At 33.8% G+C, this 16,615-nt stretch overlaps 3 protein-coding genes across 3 annotated transcripts in view; 1 reads left to right on the forward strand and 2 right to left on the reverse strand.

Annotated features, from left to right (window-relative positions):
- Window positions 1-2,486, reverse strand: part of HELRODRAFT_166309 (hypothetical protein) — a gene marked incomplete at both ends in the record, with an annotated part of 6,539 nt that extends 4,053 nt beyond the window's left edge. Inside the window, 3 exons of the mRNA XM_009033266.1 lie at window positions 624-825; window positions 1,790-1,793; window positions 2,467-2,486. Coding sequence (XP_009031514.1) covers window positions 624-825; window positions 1,790-1,793; window positions 2,467-2,486 — 226 coding nt within the window. The remainder of the gene's footprint in view (window positions 1-623; window positions 826-1,789; window positions 1,794-2,466) is intronic.
- Window positions 2,487-3,515: 1,029 nt separating this feature from the next.
- Window positions 3,516-5,725, forward strand: HELRODRAFT_166310 (hypothetical protein; the record flags this gene model as incomplete). Its single annotated transcript, XM_009033267.1, has 4 exons — window positions 3,516-3,626; window positions 4,406-4,491; window positions 4,710-4,901; window positions 5,671-5,725. 4 exons carry the CDS (start codon window positions 3,516-3,518, stop codon window positions 5,723-5,725), a joined length of 444 nt encoding a protein of 147 aa, XP_009031515.1.
- A 4,171-nt stretch (window positions 5,726-9,896) lies between these two features.
- On the reverse strand, window positions 9,897-13,858 carry HELRODRAFT_166311 (hypothetical protein; the record flags this gene model as incomplete). Its single annotated transcript, XM_009033268.1, has 6 exons — window positions 9,897-9,979; window positions 10,696-10,890; window positions 11,519-11,655; window positions 11,754-11,806; window positions 11,964-12,258; window positions 12,468-13,858. The coding sequence occupies 6 exons, from the start codon at window positions 13,856-13,858 to the stop codon at window positions 9,897-9,899; spliced, it is 2,154 nt and encodes a 717-aa protein (XP_009031516.1).
- Window positions 13,859-16,615: the final 2,757 nt, after the last annotated feature.

The raw sequence follows: 16,615 nt of genomic DNA on the forward strand, positions 1-16,615 counted from the left end.
AAGTATGTATGTATGTATGTATGTATGTATGTATGTATGTATGTAACATGTATGTTACATGTTTGTATAAAAGTATGTGAACACATAACAGCTGTTAATTTTCAATTGATTAGATAGCGTTATCAAAGTCGTTATTATGAGTTGTTAACGCAAGACTCCGTGGCGCAACGGACTCCAGATCAGAAGGCTGCGTGTTCAAATCATGTCGGGGTCGTTTATTTATTTTACTCAAACGAAAGCAGCCATTGCTGAATTAAAAAACCCGCAATTTACATTCAAATTGCCATCTTGTAAGAGCATTTTGCTTGTGTTGGTTAGGAATCCATCACTTTTAGCGCCAAACTACTTGAAACTAACTTTTTTATAATTTTTATTATGCATTGAAATTTGCATAATAAGCAAATCCGGCAAAACAAATAACCTCTTCTTAGTGTTTACAAAATTTCTTTTTAATTAATATTTTTTTAATAAACATTATTTGTGTAATTCTGTATTTGTGTGTGTGTGTGTGCCAGTTTCCGATTATAAACTGCAAAAAATCACAACTAATTAATAATCATTGTCACGTCACATAAATACAATATACAGTTTCGCACAGACATTTAACAGCACGCGATGAATACCTCGCATGGTGGTAGTTGCAGCCGCCTCAACGTTATGACCACCACCCATCGCCGCCGTCGTCGTCGTCGTCATCTTCTTCTTTGATTTCAGCCTATCATCTATGAAATCTTCGAGAAAAACTTGCTCCCTGAGGTCTGTCACGTGAGCCAGATGACCTTGGAGGTCATGGCAACGACCTTGGGCTTCGTGGAAGGTCATGGGCTGGTCGATCAGACAGTATTTCGATACGGAGGGTGATGATGTTGATGGTGACGATGATGATGTTTTTGTGGATGATGCTTTTGAAGATGAGGATGACCGTGATGGTGATGATGATGGTGGTGATGATGATGATGAAGAGTAAGAGGAGGAAAAATTGGTCGAAGGATGAATGGAGCCGAAATGATGAAGTTTTTTTCTTCTGTAAACTACCCACGTGACTGTCGTTGTAATGGTTGTTGTTGTTTGTATTTTTGTATATTGTTATTTGTATGTTGTTGTTTGTATGTTTGTTTATTGTTGTTTGTATGCTGTTATTTGTACGTTGATGTTTGTATGTTGTTGTTTATATGTTGTTGTTTGTATGTTGTTGGCAGTATGTCGTTGTTGTATGTTGTATGTCATTGTTTGTATGTTGTTGTTGTTGTTGTGCAAGTTTGTCTCTTTTACAAATTAATTATTTCAATTAAGTGATCTTTTTATTTATTTATTTTCTGTAATAATTAAATAAAACAGCTACAGCACCGGCACGAACGTAAACGAAAAATGACATCCTCAAATATGCAAACTTAAATTTAATTATGACGTCACTGTGACGCGATCGGATCAGTCTCTGACGTCGTACTATGATTCATTATTTAAATAACAAGTAGGAGAGAAGAAAAACTGAAAATAAAAAAAGCAATGTGTATGGGTGTATGTGCCAGTGTGGATACATGTACCTGCGTTTGTATGTATATAAGTGTATGTTTGTGTATGTTGATGTTTGTATGTTGCTGTTTGTATGTTGCTGTTGTTTGCCTGTTGCTGTTGTTGTGTGGCTTTTATGTTACGTGTGTGTGTGTATGTGTGCTTCTATGTGTGTGTGTGTATGTAGAGAGGTAGAAACAGCGAAAGAGAAGAAATCATCTGGGATCGTGTAAGTATGTGTTGTACGTAATGCGTGTGCGTGCGTATGTATGTGTACTTGCCTGCGTGTGTGTGTGTGTTTGTTTGAGTGTGTGCATGTGTGCGTGCGTGCGTGCGTGCACTGGTTGTGATGTGTCTTCCAATTAATCACGAAAACATGTACGGTCGTTGGCTGGTACGTCATTCATGAATAAATAATCTGCAACGTGATAATGTCCAGTTACTCTTTACTTACCGCCATCAACTATTACCTACTCACCTTATTATCATCTCTTACTACTACAGCCGCGGCTACTACTACTACTGCTACTACTGCTGCTGCTGATATGATGATGATATGATGATGATGATGATACTGCTGCTACTACTACAGCTACTGACACCGTTGCCATTACTAATGCAGTTACTCCTCTGTGGCTACTACCAGCCACTACTCTACTACTCCTCCTACTACTACTACACAACTACTAGTACAAGAAATTATTATTACTTTTAAAATTACTGATGTTCAACTGCTTCTACTACTATTGACACTGTGATGACGCTGTTACTATTACTACGCCACTAGAGGTGCTACTATTTCTACCTCTTACCTTTATAATACTATTTCTACAATTGAAAACAAAACAATCAATAACATGCGTTTAATAAATACGGACATTATAACCTTTCAAAGAGATCAATGGATAAGCTGACATGAAGTTATCTATCATGACGTCATGTTTAAACAGTGACCTTTGACATATTATACACATGGTACACGTATATGTGTATGTTTATATTATGTATATTATATGTATGTGTGTGTGTATTAATAGCACATGTGTACAGAACAGTACATGCTCTGTATTGTTTACTCAAGAGATCATTTCAAATATGCACCTGGACTTGTCATTATATCTGTTTGTGTGTGTGTGTGTTTGTGTGTTTCTGTTTGTGTGTGTGTGTGTATCTGTTTGTGTGTGTGTCTCTGTTTGTGTGAATATTTTTGTTGATTAATTGTATACGATAGAAGGTAGAGAATGTTTTTTCTGTGTGAAAAACTTAGCTAGTTGAATAATTTAGTGATGTGATTGCCAAAGTAAATATGTTTCCTTAATTGTATGATGGTGATGTTTTGTATTTGTTTCCTCGAAGAAGATTTTTTTCAAGAAAAAATCGTCGTCAAAGTCACTACATTGTGATGAGAATGACGGTGACTATGATGATGATAATAACGCGAATGATGATAAATGTGATGCTATTAAAGATGATGACGATGATAAAAGTAGCACTAAGTTGATGAGGGTAAAATTATAATAACGATGACGAATGCATTGGGGGTATGATTAGAGATTGTTAAGAAATTATGCTATTATGGTAACAATGGGTTAATGGAAAATGATACAAATGGATTAAGTACTTATGCACACTGGAAGGAATGTAAATGGAAAGTAAAATTTTTCAAAGTTCTATAAGTCTATATCTCTATCCATTTATCAATTTATTTGTTTATCTATCCATATATCAATTTAGCTATATATTTATCTATTTCACCCATATATCTAATTGTATATTTTTTATCCATCCATTATCCAGCCATGTATCTATCCAAATAGAATCAATCCTTCATTAAACCATCAAACTAATCTTCTATCAATCCATCCATTCATCCAACCAGCCAACTGGCTTTCCATTCAAGCATTTATTATCTACCTATCTAACTATCCATCCGTCTATTTTTTCAACTATCCATTCATCCATCTATTTATCCAAAGAAATAGAATAGGTCAGGTTGGGATAAAATGTCATCCAATGGGAAGCGAGTGTGGATGTGCGATTGCGCCCACGTATGTGTGTGTGCACATTTGTTAGGATTACATAATAACGCAGAATGGTCAAGAAATTTTTATGAGGTTTGTTTTGCTGACCGCTGCTACTGATAATGATGATTGTGGTGTTGGTGAAGATGGTAGTGATTATAATGATTATAGATTGATGATGACGACGACGACGACGATGTCTTAAATGGTGAATGTGTATGAAATAATACCATTTAGATATGATGGCCAAATGATAACGAAGATGATTATTATCATTGTTATTAGCTCACTCTAGGTGATAACATCAGTCACTTATAATTAAAAAACCGCTGAGAAGAAAAGAAGAAATAAACTTATATGCAACAGGGGGTTTGAGATAAAGTCGTTTCTAAGTTATCGAACTAACCAGAGGCCGTTGGCGGAAATTATCAAAATTAAATTTAAAACTTCTTCAAACAAAATCAGCAATAAATAAAAAAAAGAGGTTCAATGTCAATATTTGGAACAAAGAACATGATATTAATTGGGTGGTATAATGGGTGCTTGGTTTTGCTGTTGCAAAGAGTAGGTTCAAATTCAAAAAGATCCCCTGTAAGATGAAGAGTATAGTTACATTGCTGACTATAAAGCTGATAAAACTAATGAAAAACTGGCATATAAACAAGGAATTCAAGGAAATAGAAATGTAACTTCGATTATGGTCATTTAAAATATTACAGAAAAGAGTTATCATTTAACATTTAATAAGTAAGTTAGTAAAAGCCAATATCAATTATTCAATTAATCACTCAAATTTTTATAGCGCTATTTTTTATGCAAGACATTGCAGCTTTTCTACAAATGACACGTTAAAAACTTCGCATTCATACCAGCTTACTTATTCAATTTCAATTCGGACTTGCAATTTAATGTCTAAAACAGAATGTCTGTCGGACTCGGTCGGACTCGGTTTGAGTCGGTCGGAGTCGGATATTTTTCATCCGACTGAGACACCCTGGTCTAAAAAGACATACCAACCAGAGATACACATACAAACACTAACCAATACAAATAGACACGCACAAAGATACACATAGAGAAAGAGAAAGAGAGAGAAAGTGTCACAAAGTATTACAACATACATGTAGCAGTGAAATAAATTCATCACTCATTCACATGAACCTCCTCTGACGTCAGAGAGCAGCTGTGGGTGAATGATCTTAAGAACATCGTCATCTTGGCTGACATCTTGGCTGCCATCTTGCTAATCCCAAATAAAATGGCCGCTTTTAAGTTTTCTCGAGATCGCATCGATCGATTTTCCATTCCGGCCTTTGATGAACATTCCATAAATATGTTTTGTGAGATTGTGTGTTGGTGTTTGCACATGTGTGTGTGCGTGTGTGTGTTGCATGTGCGTGTTGTGGAGCATACGTGTGTGTGTTTGTGTAAATGAATGTGTGTGTGTTTGTGTTGTGTTGGTATGCAGTTGTTTGGCAGTAGGACTGGTTGCGTGTGTAAGCATGCCTGATTTTGACACTGTGTTTTGATTTTTAAATTACGTGTTATGAATGGTATGGCAGAATGTGTTTATGTCTGCGTTAACACTGGAGACCAACTGCGTATGTTTTTGCGTGCGTGCGTGTGCGTGTGTTTTGCGTGTTGTCTCATATATCTGAGATGGCGAGGAGTGAAGGCGTTTTGTCATTCATAAGCCATGATGCAAGTGGGGAATTGAGTGGATGCACTTGTATTTTTCTGTGTGTTTGTCTGTCCCCGTCTGTCTGTCTGTCTGTTTGTCTGTCTGTACCTGCGCGGTTCTGTCTTTGTGTGTGTCGGTTTTTATTCGTGTCTGTATTTGTGTCTATCTTTGTATACTTGTGTGGTTTTATTTCGGTGTAAAAAAAATGTATGATTGGAGCGTTTATGGAAAGCAGATTTTTTTCTAAGCAATAAACATAAACGCACTGTAAAAAAATGAATTGTGTTTTAAATAGATGTGTATCTAAATTTCTCAAAAAATAATTTTATACAAGTTGTATCTATACGTACAATCTTTAAAAAGATATACATACATACATCTCACACCAAAACTACACACACACACACACACCATACACACACATATACGACCACACATACTACCACACACGCGCAGACAGTGGCCACAAAATCGCGACGACTACTTAATCGTGCCAATAAATAACGTATGAAGCATGCAAACATCTGACAGAAATGTAAAATACACACATACGATAAACGTATTTTATAATAAAAATATACAAATTTAACATTGACAAACATGTATCGAAACAAACATACAGATATACAAACATACAAACGCATAAATATGCAAACATAAAAATATACAAATAAACAAACTTACTGGTTTGCTTAGTGGTGCCGACTACAAAATATTAAGGGCAGAAATGTCGAGCATTTTGTTTGCCAGCGTACAAATACATATCAAGAAAAATTCTGATTTATGTAAACAGTGAATAAATACATTTTTCTAAATATTTCAAAATATTGTAATTTTCATTGCAATTTATTTGTTAATGAATTCAATAGATGCTACACATAAAAATTGATTTGGTAACGAGACAACAGCAGTAGCTGAATGGTTTAAGCACCAGGCTCTATATAAAATCCTAAAACGTATTCATAGAGTTCGACTGCAAACACAAGCTTTTCATACTATCATGAAAATTACAATCATCATTAAAATTGATACTCTATTGATTTTATAAAAATAAAATTAAAAAATTATCAAATCAAACAGGTTGAACTTGCAAAATTAAAAAAAAGTATAACCACTCATTCATTTATTCATTTTCTAATTCGTTCATTTGTTCGTTCATTCGTTTATCCATCCAATAATCCATCCATCAATCAAGATTAATTGTAACAATTAAAATGTCCTTAAGGCGAAATTGCCAGTATAGCAGTCAGAGTATGGCAATTTTTTTTTCTTTATTTTCATAAAAAAATCATTCAAACCTAATTTAAACTTAATTTCAGTGTGATTGAATAGGTACCTTATGATAGAGGATTGGATTTTAAACTAATTAAATCAATTTAATTAATTAACTGGTTAATGGAAGCTTGACTTATCATATAATTGAATTGACGATTGTAAAAATGTTATCATTATTTTCTACAATAAAATTATTTTTTAACAATTGTTAAGTGAAGTCAAACCCGCAGACAGACCAAGCCATTTTCTCCTATAACGGTGGATTTAATTTTCCGTGTTTTCTGCTGTGTTCAGGTTGAACTCATACACTGACAATAGACATTGGCCGTATGTATGTGTGAGGTATGTACGTATTAATGTATGTTTGTAAACTTTTGTGTGTATGTGCAAATGTATGTGTGTGTTTATTTGGATGTTTGTGTGTGTGTATAAATGTATGTGTGTGTGTTTATATTTATTTGTGTGTGCTTTTTAAACTTTTGACATGTTTGCTTTTTTTTATAGATCTTCAATTTTTTTTATTTATAAGTTAATTTAATCGCGCAATGATTTTTATGTGTTTTTGCTTGTATTATTTGTATGTGTATGAAGACACACATTAACATACACACACAACATACACACACATAGCCACACACACACATACATACACAGCCACACACATACATACACACGCACACACACACACACACACATAGCCACACACGCACTCACCTATGTTTAATATTTGGAAACTTTTTCGCGTTATCAACAATTCCATAGTTGTTATGACGCTGCATGTAGCAGACGAATTCAAGGACGTGAAGAAGAATTTAATTAATAACACGCCATGATTGATTAGGTTCAATAATACCAGCAAAAGTTTTGTTTAAAATGTTTACAAACAAATTGTAAGAAAAAAAAACATATAATAAAAATACCAATTCCACAACAGATTTCACAACATTTTTTTAAAATGCCATCACGAGCAAAACTCATACATACAAAAACAAACTTGTACACACACCACATATGTACAATACACACATACAACGCATGCACGCACCCACACATACAAACACCCACACACACACATACGCGTACACACACACATACACATATACGTATACAAAGCTGTCCAAAATAAAAATTTACAATACTTCTCCAACTGATAAACATGACAAAAACGAGCAATATGCGTAATTAATGAGAACCACCAAGTAACATCTTTCAAATGCTATCGAAGGAGACATACATATCAAAGAGTCAGAGAAGGTTAACATTAGTCAACATAAACATGTGTGTGGGTGTGTGTGTGCGTGTGCGTGTATATTTTTATATATTTGTTTATTTATTATATATATATATACATATATATTATATAATATAATATATAAATATATATATATATATATATATATATATATATATATATATATATATACATTACTCAACATCAACATGTGTGCGTGTGCGTGTGTATATTTTTGTTTATTTATTATATATATATATATATAGATATATAATATATAAATATATATATATACATATATATATAGGTGGTAGAATTACATCAGACACAGACTGGTGAATTATTTTATTTTCATTTTAGCACCGTTAGCACTTTAACACGCACCTTAAAACAGGCAATAATATCCTATAAAACGTACGTACATTCACATTACGCGCTATTTATACCACACGTACATACGTATACACACACATACACGCACACACACATACATACACGCACACAACACACAAAACACATATGTATGTGTTCGTATTTATAAAATATATTTCTACATATAATAAGTTTATGAATTGTATTATCAATATTTATTGTAATAACTAATAACACTGATTTGAATGATAAAAGAGAGAGAGAGAGAGAGAAAGAGAGAAGAGAGAGAGAGAAAGGGAGAGAAAGAGAGAGAAAGGGAGAGAGAGAGGGAGAGAGAGTGAAAACGAACTGACTGAACTGGGAGCAGTGGCACACGAACATAGAAGGGAAATAATATTTAGTGTTCTCTTGCAATAAATTCAATGGACATTTCAATTTGCATGCAACTTGGAAGGTGTCTATAAATCTTTGCTTTTGCTCTTCCTCTCTTTCTCTGTCTCTCTCACTCTCTCTTTTATTTTCTTTCTTTCTTTATATATATATATATATATATATATATATATATATTTTAAATGTTTTTTAATTTGGTTTATTATTTGCTTGGCTCTCTTTTTTTTTCTCTCTCTCTCTCTCTCCATTCATTTTTTTCTTATCCGTTATCTTCCATTCATCCATTTATCTTCCCATTCACATTATCTCCTACTCTTGTGTTTCATTTTTGATATTTCCAAATTGACAATTATAATTCAAATTTTACACACACACACCACATACGCATACACCCACAACACCACATACACACACACACACACACACACACACACACATATATATATATATATATATATATATATTTTGGTAACAGACTGTTGTTAACGCAACATTTCAAAAATTCAACACTACTTTCAACATTGTTCAACTTTTTTATATTTCTTTTTAATTTATTAATTTCAGAGAAATTAGACATTTTATTGTTTTTTAAAAATTTTTATTAAATAAATTTGCAAATTGTTTTTTAAAAATTTTTATTAAATAAATTTGCAAATTTATTTAATAAAAATTTTTAAAAAACAATAAAATGTCTAATTTCTCTGAAATTAACAAATTAAAAAGAAAGATAAAAGAAATATAAAAAAGTTGAACAATGTTGAAAGTAGTGTTGAATTTTGAAATGTATATATATACATGTTTATATATATAAATTTACCAGCACATAAGCAATGATGAAAATCGTACCATCAGCAAAAAGGATGCGCACCATCATCACGTGACCAGGCGGTCCTCACAATGGGAACATCCATTAAAATCCGGGAAAAACCCAGACGTCAATCTGAAAATAAACCTCTGGAAAACCCAGCGTAGCATCGTTAAGCATTTTTTAAAATGGATACACGTCGATGGAATCATTGATGTCTCTTGCAGTTGTACTTGTATGTTTAGCTTGATGTTCAATGATTTAAATGCTGATGGTACCTCTGAGGAATCACGGGTTTTAATGGCCTATTTTGATCCCCCTTTTTTTAATATGTTTGTTTGTGTTGTTCATTTTTGTTGGTCAAATTTAATCAAAATAAAAAGTTAAAAAATCAAATTTAAACGGAGTTGTATTGAACGGTTGGAAAGGAAAAAACTTGAAAAATGAAACAAGGAAAGAAAAACTAAAAGGCAGAAAAAAGATCGAAAAGTAGTTCGCGCGTCCTAATGCTTCAGCTATTGGCTCATCTGATGAGATTGCTTCATATAAATGCTACTGTCAATAAGCTTTTATTATTATTATTATTACGACCGCAGTGGGCATATGCAATCAAGTAATTGGACGCGTAAAATAGTGCCGCTTGCGAGTATAGCTGTTTATTTTTTCAAAAAAATTACTACCAGTTGATGTTGCTGTTGTTGTAATTGTTGGTAATATTGTTGTTGAGTTTATGCGGGCTGTGTTGTGTTTTTATGCTATGACTCTTCTTATTACGGTTTAATTATTTCTTCCAAACTAAAGTGTTGTCATTGTTCATGATAGCTTAATCTACGTCAAAGATGTTGTTGTTGTTATTATTATTACTATTATCATACACTACTAATATTGCTGCTGCTACAGCCAGAAAAAAAGAACAAAAATTATTTCATGAAGTAGTTTCAAATCGTTGCAACCCCACACCTACAACTGCAACTGCTGCAACTATAAACAATCGTTAGAAAAAAAAACTTTAATCAATTTCGCTGTTCGCTTCCCATACTACACGTGTAACGTCACTTCCGCCTTTTTCAGTCACGTGTCGTTCAGGCACTCCCTATTGGCAGGAGTGGGATTGAAATATTGTGACGTCATTGATGTATTAATCATTTGCGCTAGAGACAAAAAATTAATAAACCGTTCGAAAAGAATTCAGCAAGTTTGGTTAATTCACACCGGGTTGCAAACAGATTTTCCTACAGATAAATGGATATTTTGATCAAAGTACTTGACATGGCAAATAAAAAATTACGTAACTAAAATAAAATTACAACAACCTTATTTGCGTAGCGGAAAACAAACATAGAAACAAGAATATCGCATTGTAAAATTCATTAAAAACAGCGAGGCACATTTCAAACATCTATCTAACTTGAAGCCGATTTATCATCTACGCCGTCATCATCATCATCTTCCTCATCACCATCACCATCATCTTCTTCATTGCCATCAAGATTTCTGTCGTCATCGTCATCGCGTGAATATGATGAGACTAATCTTTCGGATGAGAAGGAATCCCACTCACGCTCATCAAGCCAGCTTCTGTTTCTCTGCACGGCTTCATGGCCTTATGTTACATTGTGTTGCATTGTGTTGCATTGTGTTGCATTGAGTTACATTGTGTTATATTGTGTTATATTGTACTATATTGTGTTATAGTGTGTCATATTGTGTTATAGCGCGCTTTGTGTTCTGTTGTTTTGTGTTAAGTTATATTGCGTTGTGTCTTCTTCTCGTGCTGTGTTATTTTTTGTTTTTTCATTACGTAACTTCGACGTGAACTGATCCGCTTACAAGTTGTTCTATGATTACAGTTGAACTTTCGTGCCAGCCACAAAAGACTGCGACATCCACGCCACACGACGCACGTGTGTCACGTACGCACATACACATCTTTTGTCTGCACACGCAAGCACCTCATCATTCGAGCTTGATTTTCGTACAGGCAGCATTCAAACCAAGTCATCGCGCAATAACGCCATGAGACATTGTACCGGTAGCGACTGAGCTTACACGCAGTTTTGTAGTAAATAATATTATATTGTTACAGGCCACTTACTGTACCGTGTTCCGTTACGTTCTACCATGTTACTTCATGTTACAAATGATGTTGTTGACGAAGTTATTATATTTCAATATGTAGTTATATTTTTTATGGATGCTATAATTTTTTTTTTTCATGAAAAGAAACTAACTGAACTTGAGTGCATTCCCGCGTACGGACAGTAGCCGGTTCTGCATGAGAGTACCGACGAATATGCCGCAAATACTCGCCACAATACCGACGAGGAACCACGAACACACGACGTACTTTCTGTCGTATTTGTTGTTGCTGTCGTCGTCGTGTTTGTTGTTGTTTTTGTTGTTCCTATTATAATTTGTAGAGTTTTTGGTGGTTGTGTGTTTGTTGTTTATACAGCTGCCACTTACATTTGTAATGCTTGTTGTTTTAATTGTGTTTGTTGTTTTAACGAAATCGTTGGCTTGTTGGTTGTTGATTTTGTTTTTGTGGTTGTAATTATTGAAGCAGCAGCAGCAGCGCTGAAAGCGACTACAAAGGGAACGGAAACACGACAATTTTGAATTCATATCGCTGCTCTTTCTCTTCGATTCGTCATCACAATTTTCTTTCAGATGTACTTCTTCAATGACGTCATTCCGCAGATCACGTGATTTTCCTCTTTCCATACACTGACCGAAACTGCAAAAATGACAAGGCGTGTATGACGTCATCTCACGTACGTAAGCGAACGCGTGGTCGTTGCTTTCTCTGTCGGAGTAGTTACTGGTGTTGTTGTTGTTGTTGTTGTTGCGGTTGTTGTTGCTGCGATGTTGACGAACAATGTTGCAGTGTTGCTCAACTTTCTTGCGGCAACAAACGTTGCTCAATCTATCCATGATGAAGACGAAACTTGTGGGGGCCATGTTTTCTGCACTGCATGATTTGCCGTAGAAATAAAAAAAATTTGTTTGCCTATGTTAATTTTCTTTTAGAAACTATTAATCAAATAGACAAATGATTAAAACTGTGCAAGAGTTGTTTAAAAATTTTCATTACGAAATTTGAAAAAACAGAAAAGTGATCGGATGTGAAGAAAGTAAATTGAAAAGTGTGGAGAGAAAAGAACATCGCTGCATTCCTACCTGGCTTCGTCTCTAGGATCACATTTGGTTACTTCATTGTTCACAAAATATATCGGTAGATTTTGTTGCTGTTGCTGCTGTTGTTGTTGCAAATGTTGATGTTGTGGTTGTTCAGTGTCGGGCGTATTGCTGGTTGTTGTTGTAGTTGCCGTGTTGTTGTTATTATTATTGTTGTTGTTGTTGTTGTATTGGTCGGCGATTGACGGTATAGAATAATTGCGTCTGATCATATTAATGCTTGTGCATGAGTTGTTGTCGACGTTATTGCCGAAAATGTTTTTGTTGTTGCTGGATTGGTTTTTGTTGTTGTTGATGATGTCATAGACAATTTCGTTGCTAGACGTGTTGCATTTGAGCTGGTTAAACGACGTCTCGTGGTTAAAATTGCAACTGCAGTTGTTGCTACATTCATTGTTGCAACAGTTAATGTTGCTCTTCGCGTTATTATTCAGACTGGTATCAAGTTTGTTGTTGAAATTGTTGTTGCATATTTCATCAACAAAACTGTTGTTGTTGTTGTTGTTGTTCATGATGATGTCATCAACGACAACGTGGCAACAACGATCTCCGCAACAAGTAGCTCCTTTAGCAGAATCCAGTTGATCAAAATCTGTAAACGATTTTGCATGAATGAGATGATGTTTGTTATACTTTTCTTTTCCATCCTCATTCAAATTATCATCAGATATGAAACCGGCATTGTTGTTTGAGACATTTAAAGGTAGAGTCATATTTTTTGATAGTGGTCCACACAAGTCATGTGGCCATCTATACAAATCCAGTGGCAGCCTATTCAAGTCTAGCGGCGGTCTATTTGAATCCAACGACGGTCTAAACGAATCCTGTAATTGATAAGGCTTTTTGAAATGCGTGCAGCAAGACGAATGAATACATGTTGCTTTCGTTGGTGAGTTTTGTTGTGGGGTGATATTTTGTCGTTGTTGTCGATGCAGTTGTTGTTGTAAAGAATGTTGTAGTTGTTGATGTTGATTTTTGGAATATTGAAGAGTATTGAAGTGCTGCGTTAAAGATTGCTTAGCAGCATCTTTAGATACATTTTGTTGATTTTTAAAAATTTGTTGTCGGTGATATGGTAAAGTTGATTGCTGATTTTGTACTAGTTGTGGTTGATTTTGTAGTTGTGGTTGATTTTGTAGTTTCGGTTGATTCTGTAGCTGTGGCTGATTATGTAGTTGTGGCTGTAGTTGTGGCTGCAGTTGTGGTCGCAGTTGTTTAACTCGATGATAATGACCGCTGTCAAATGACAAATTGGTAGACCAGACATCCATATTTTCGAGATTTATGCACTTCAAAAGTTCTGGCTGTTCAGACATTTGTTGGTTGTTGTTGTTGTCGTTGGGGTTTTTCTTCTTTTGCATAACGGATCTCATTGTTTTCCTTTATTCTTTTTTGTTGAAGAACCAAATTTGATTTATTTCAGATAATTTAATGTGAGTTTATTGTTAAATTTTGTTACAATTTCACTAAATTAAACTTAAATATTAGAAAACTAATTAAAACTACTGAGTAGGTCATCAAAATGTAAAATAACAAGTAACATATACGTCACAAACTATATGTATGAAGAAAATATTTTGTAACACTTAAAACTACGATTTTAAAAAGTGAAACCGAAACAACAGTCACAAAAACATCAAATACATCAACAAAAACAGCAACAACCGCAACATCAATGACACTAACAACAACAACAACAACAACAGCAAAAGCAACATTTACCAACGTAATAACAACAATAATAATAACGACGCAATATTCTATTCCATCATCTATCCACTAATGCAAAAATGGCAGAGGATTTTGTATTTATACAGCTGGTAGCAGTCGTTAACATACACACACATCCAGCGTATATCCTATATGAATGTATAGACATACACCGTAGGTATATTTGTATGTTATAGCGTTGAAATGAAAATTTCGACACGATGTTCTTCAAACAACCTATAAGCTTTATGCATTGATTTTATTTAAAAAAAATTGTTTTATTTGTAATACAAAATCTGGTGACTCTAGAATGGTTATAAACTTAATACACACAAACACGCACGCACACATACACACACATACTCGTAGAAACACACATAACACATATGCACACACTTATGAATATACATATATATTTTCTATACATTTATTTATTCATTCGTGTATTCATTTGTGTGTATGTTGTGTACATCTAGATGGATACGTCGAAAGGTTATTATTATTTCACACACGTATCTTTTGTCTACTACAATTGTTTTCAAGGCATCTGAAAAAATACGAGTTCAAAAGTTCTGTCAATTGTAAAGATAATAAGCACTGATTTTATATGCCGTATGAATATTAATTTTATCTTATTTGTTTATATATAACTATTTGCTTGCTCGTTGGTATGTTCGTTTATTACTCACTCATTCTTTCGTTCATGCATTCTTTCTTTCATTCAATCATTCATTAATTCTTTTTTTTATAATCATTCATTCATTCATTTATTCATTCACTGAAATGATTTTAAATCAGGGATGGGCAAACTACGGCATGTGGACCGCGAAGCTTTTTTATTATATGGCCCGCAAAAAAGGTTGCCAGCCAGAAAAAAAGGAACCCCAAATCTTAAAAAATTCTCCCCCGGGTAGAAAAAATTTGCTATTTAAGTACATATGCGGCCGTTCAAGAGTAAAATAGTTCTAAATGCAGCCCTCACTGCAAAAAGTTTGTCCACTCCAGTTTTAAATGATAACCGCTACTAGCAAAAATCATCACTACCATCCCCCTCCTCCTCATCATCATCTTCTTCCTCGTCGTCATCATCATCATAGTTTTATTATCATCGTCACCGAAGCATCTTATGACATATTTTGATATATGTGAATCAAATGACTTTCATTCATTCAGGATATTTATTCAATCAATCTTTCATTCAATCATTTTTTCCATTCATCCATCTATTCATCTATCGACTCATCTATCCATTTATTCATTCATTCGTTTATTCATCCTTTCAATCATTCATATATTCATTCATTCAATCATTTACCTATCAATCTATCCCTTCATCAATCCATCTAGCCATTTATCCATCCATCCATCCATCCAACCATCCATCTCGCCATCCATCCAGCCAGCCAGCCATCCATCCATCAATCATTTCAATTTTTCATTCGTTCATCCATCCATTCGTTTTTATCCTTTCTTTTATTCATTCATTCATTCATGCATTCATTCATCCATTCACGATATTTATGGCCTGCTTAGTTGATTATTAACGCCAAATCATCTCCATGCATCGTTTCTCATGTATAATTTTGGTGCAGTGTATTTTTATTTTTTTTGCAAAAATATTAAAATTAATAATAAATAATTTATCTTTGCAAAAAGAAAATAAATAAAAACAAATAAATACAAAATAATTTCCCTGGCACACGCAGAGGACCATGCATCGCTGAGCTATTGTCCAATTAAATTGATGATGGGAGCGCTAAATTCGATGTTACATTTTACGTTTGAAAAAGTCGTGTTTGATAAACTGTGACAAATTTCAGTTATTTGTTCTTTATTTATGTGAGTCTCAATTATGTAATAAAATTCTAAAACAGAAAAACTGAAAAACTCAAAGTGGCAACAATGCCCTACAATCAATCCTCAACTTCGGATAAATTTTCAAGAGTTAATTTCCCGTAAAAGTTACAACACGGGCATAATTTTACAAAACATCATTTAAGAAATGAAATATTTTCATAAAATGTTGTGTGAATCTTTAAACTACGTACAATTACAAGTGTAAGTACATATCTCCCGAGGTATTTCAATATTAATCCGGGCCTCCACTTACAAACCAACCTTTCATCCAGTCAAACGGTTTTATTAAAAGAGCGATTAGACAAAATAAAACTAGCAAATTCTATTTTTAATGGCGATTAGACAAAATAAAACTAGCAAATTCTATTTTTAATGGCTCACTCTATAATTCTTTATAAAAAAAACTAAACTTCTTAAATTGTAATAGTTTATCCTTTGTCCAAACTTACCACACGCATAATCTGAAACAGGTTATCGAATGATGGTCCTAGACTGAGAGCGTTAATTATTTTTAAGTTTAAAATATTGTAAAATAACCGATATTAAATAACTATATAGATATA

The sequence above is a fragment of the Helobdella robusta genome (genome assembly GCF_000326865.2).
Source record: "Helobdella robusta unplaced genomic scaffold HELROscaffold_9, whole genome shotgun sequence".
NCBI classification, from domain to species: domain Eukaryota; kingdom Metazoa; phylum Annelida; class Clitellata; order Rhynchobdellida; family Glossiphoniidae; genus Helobdella; species Helobdella robusta.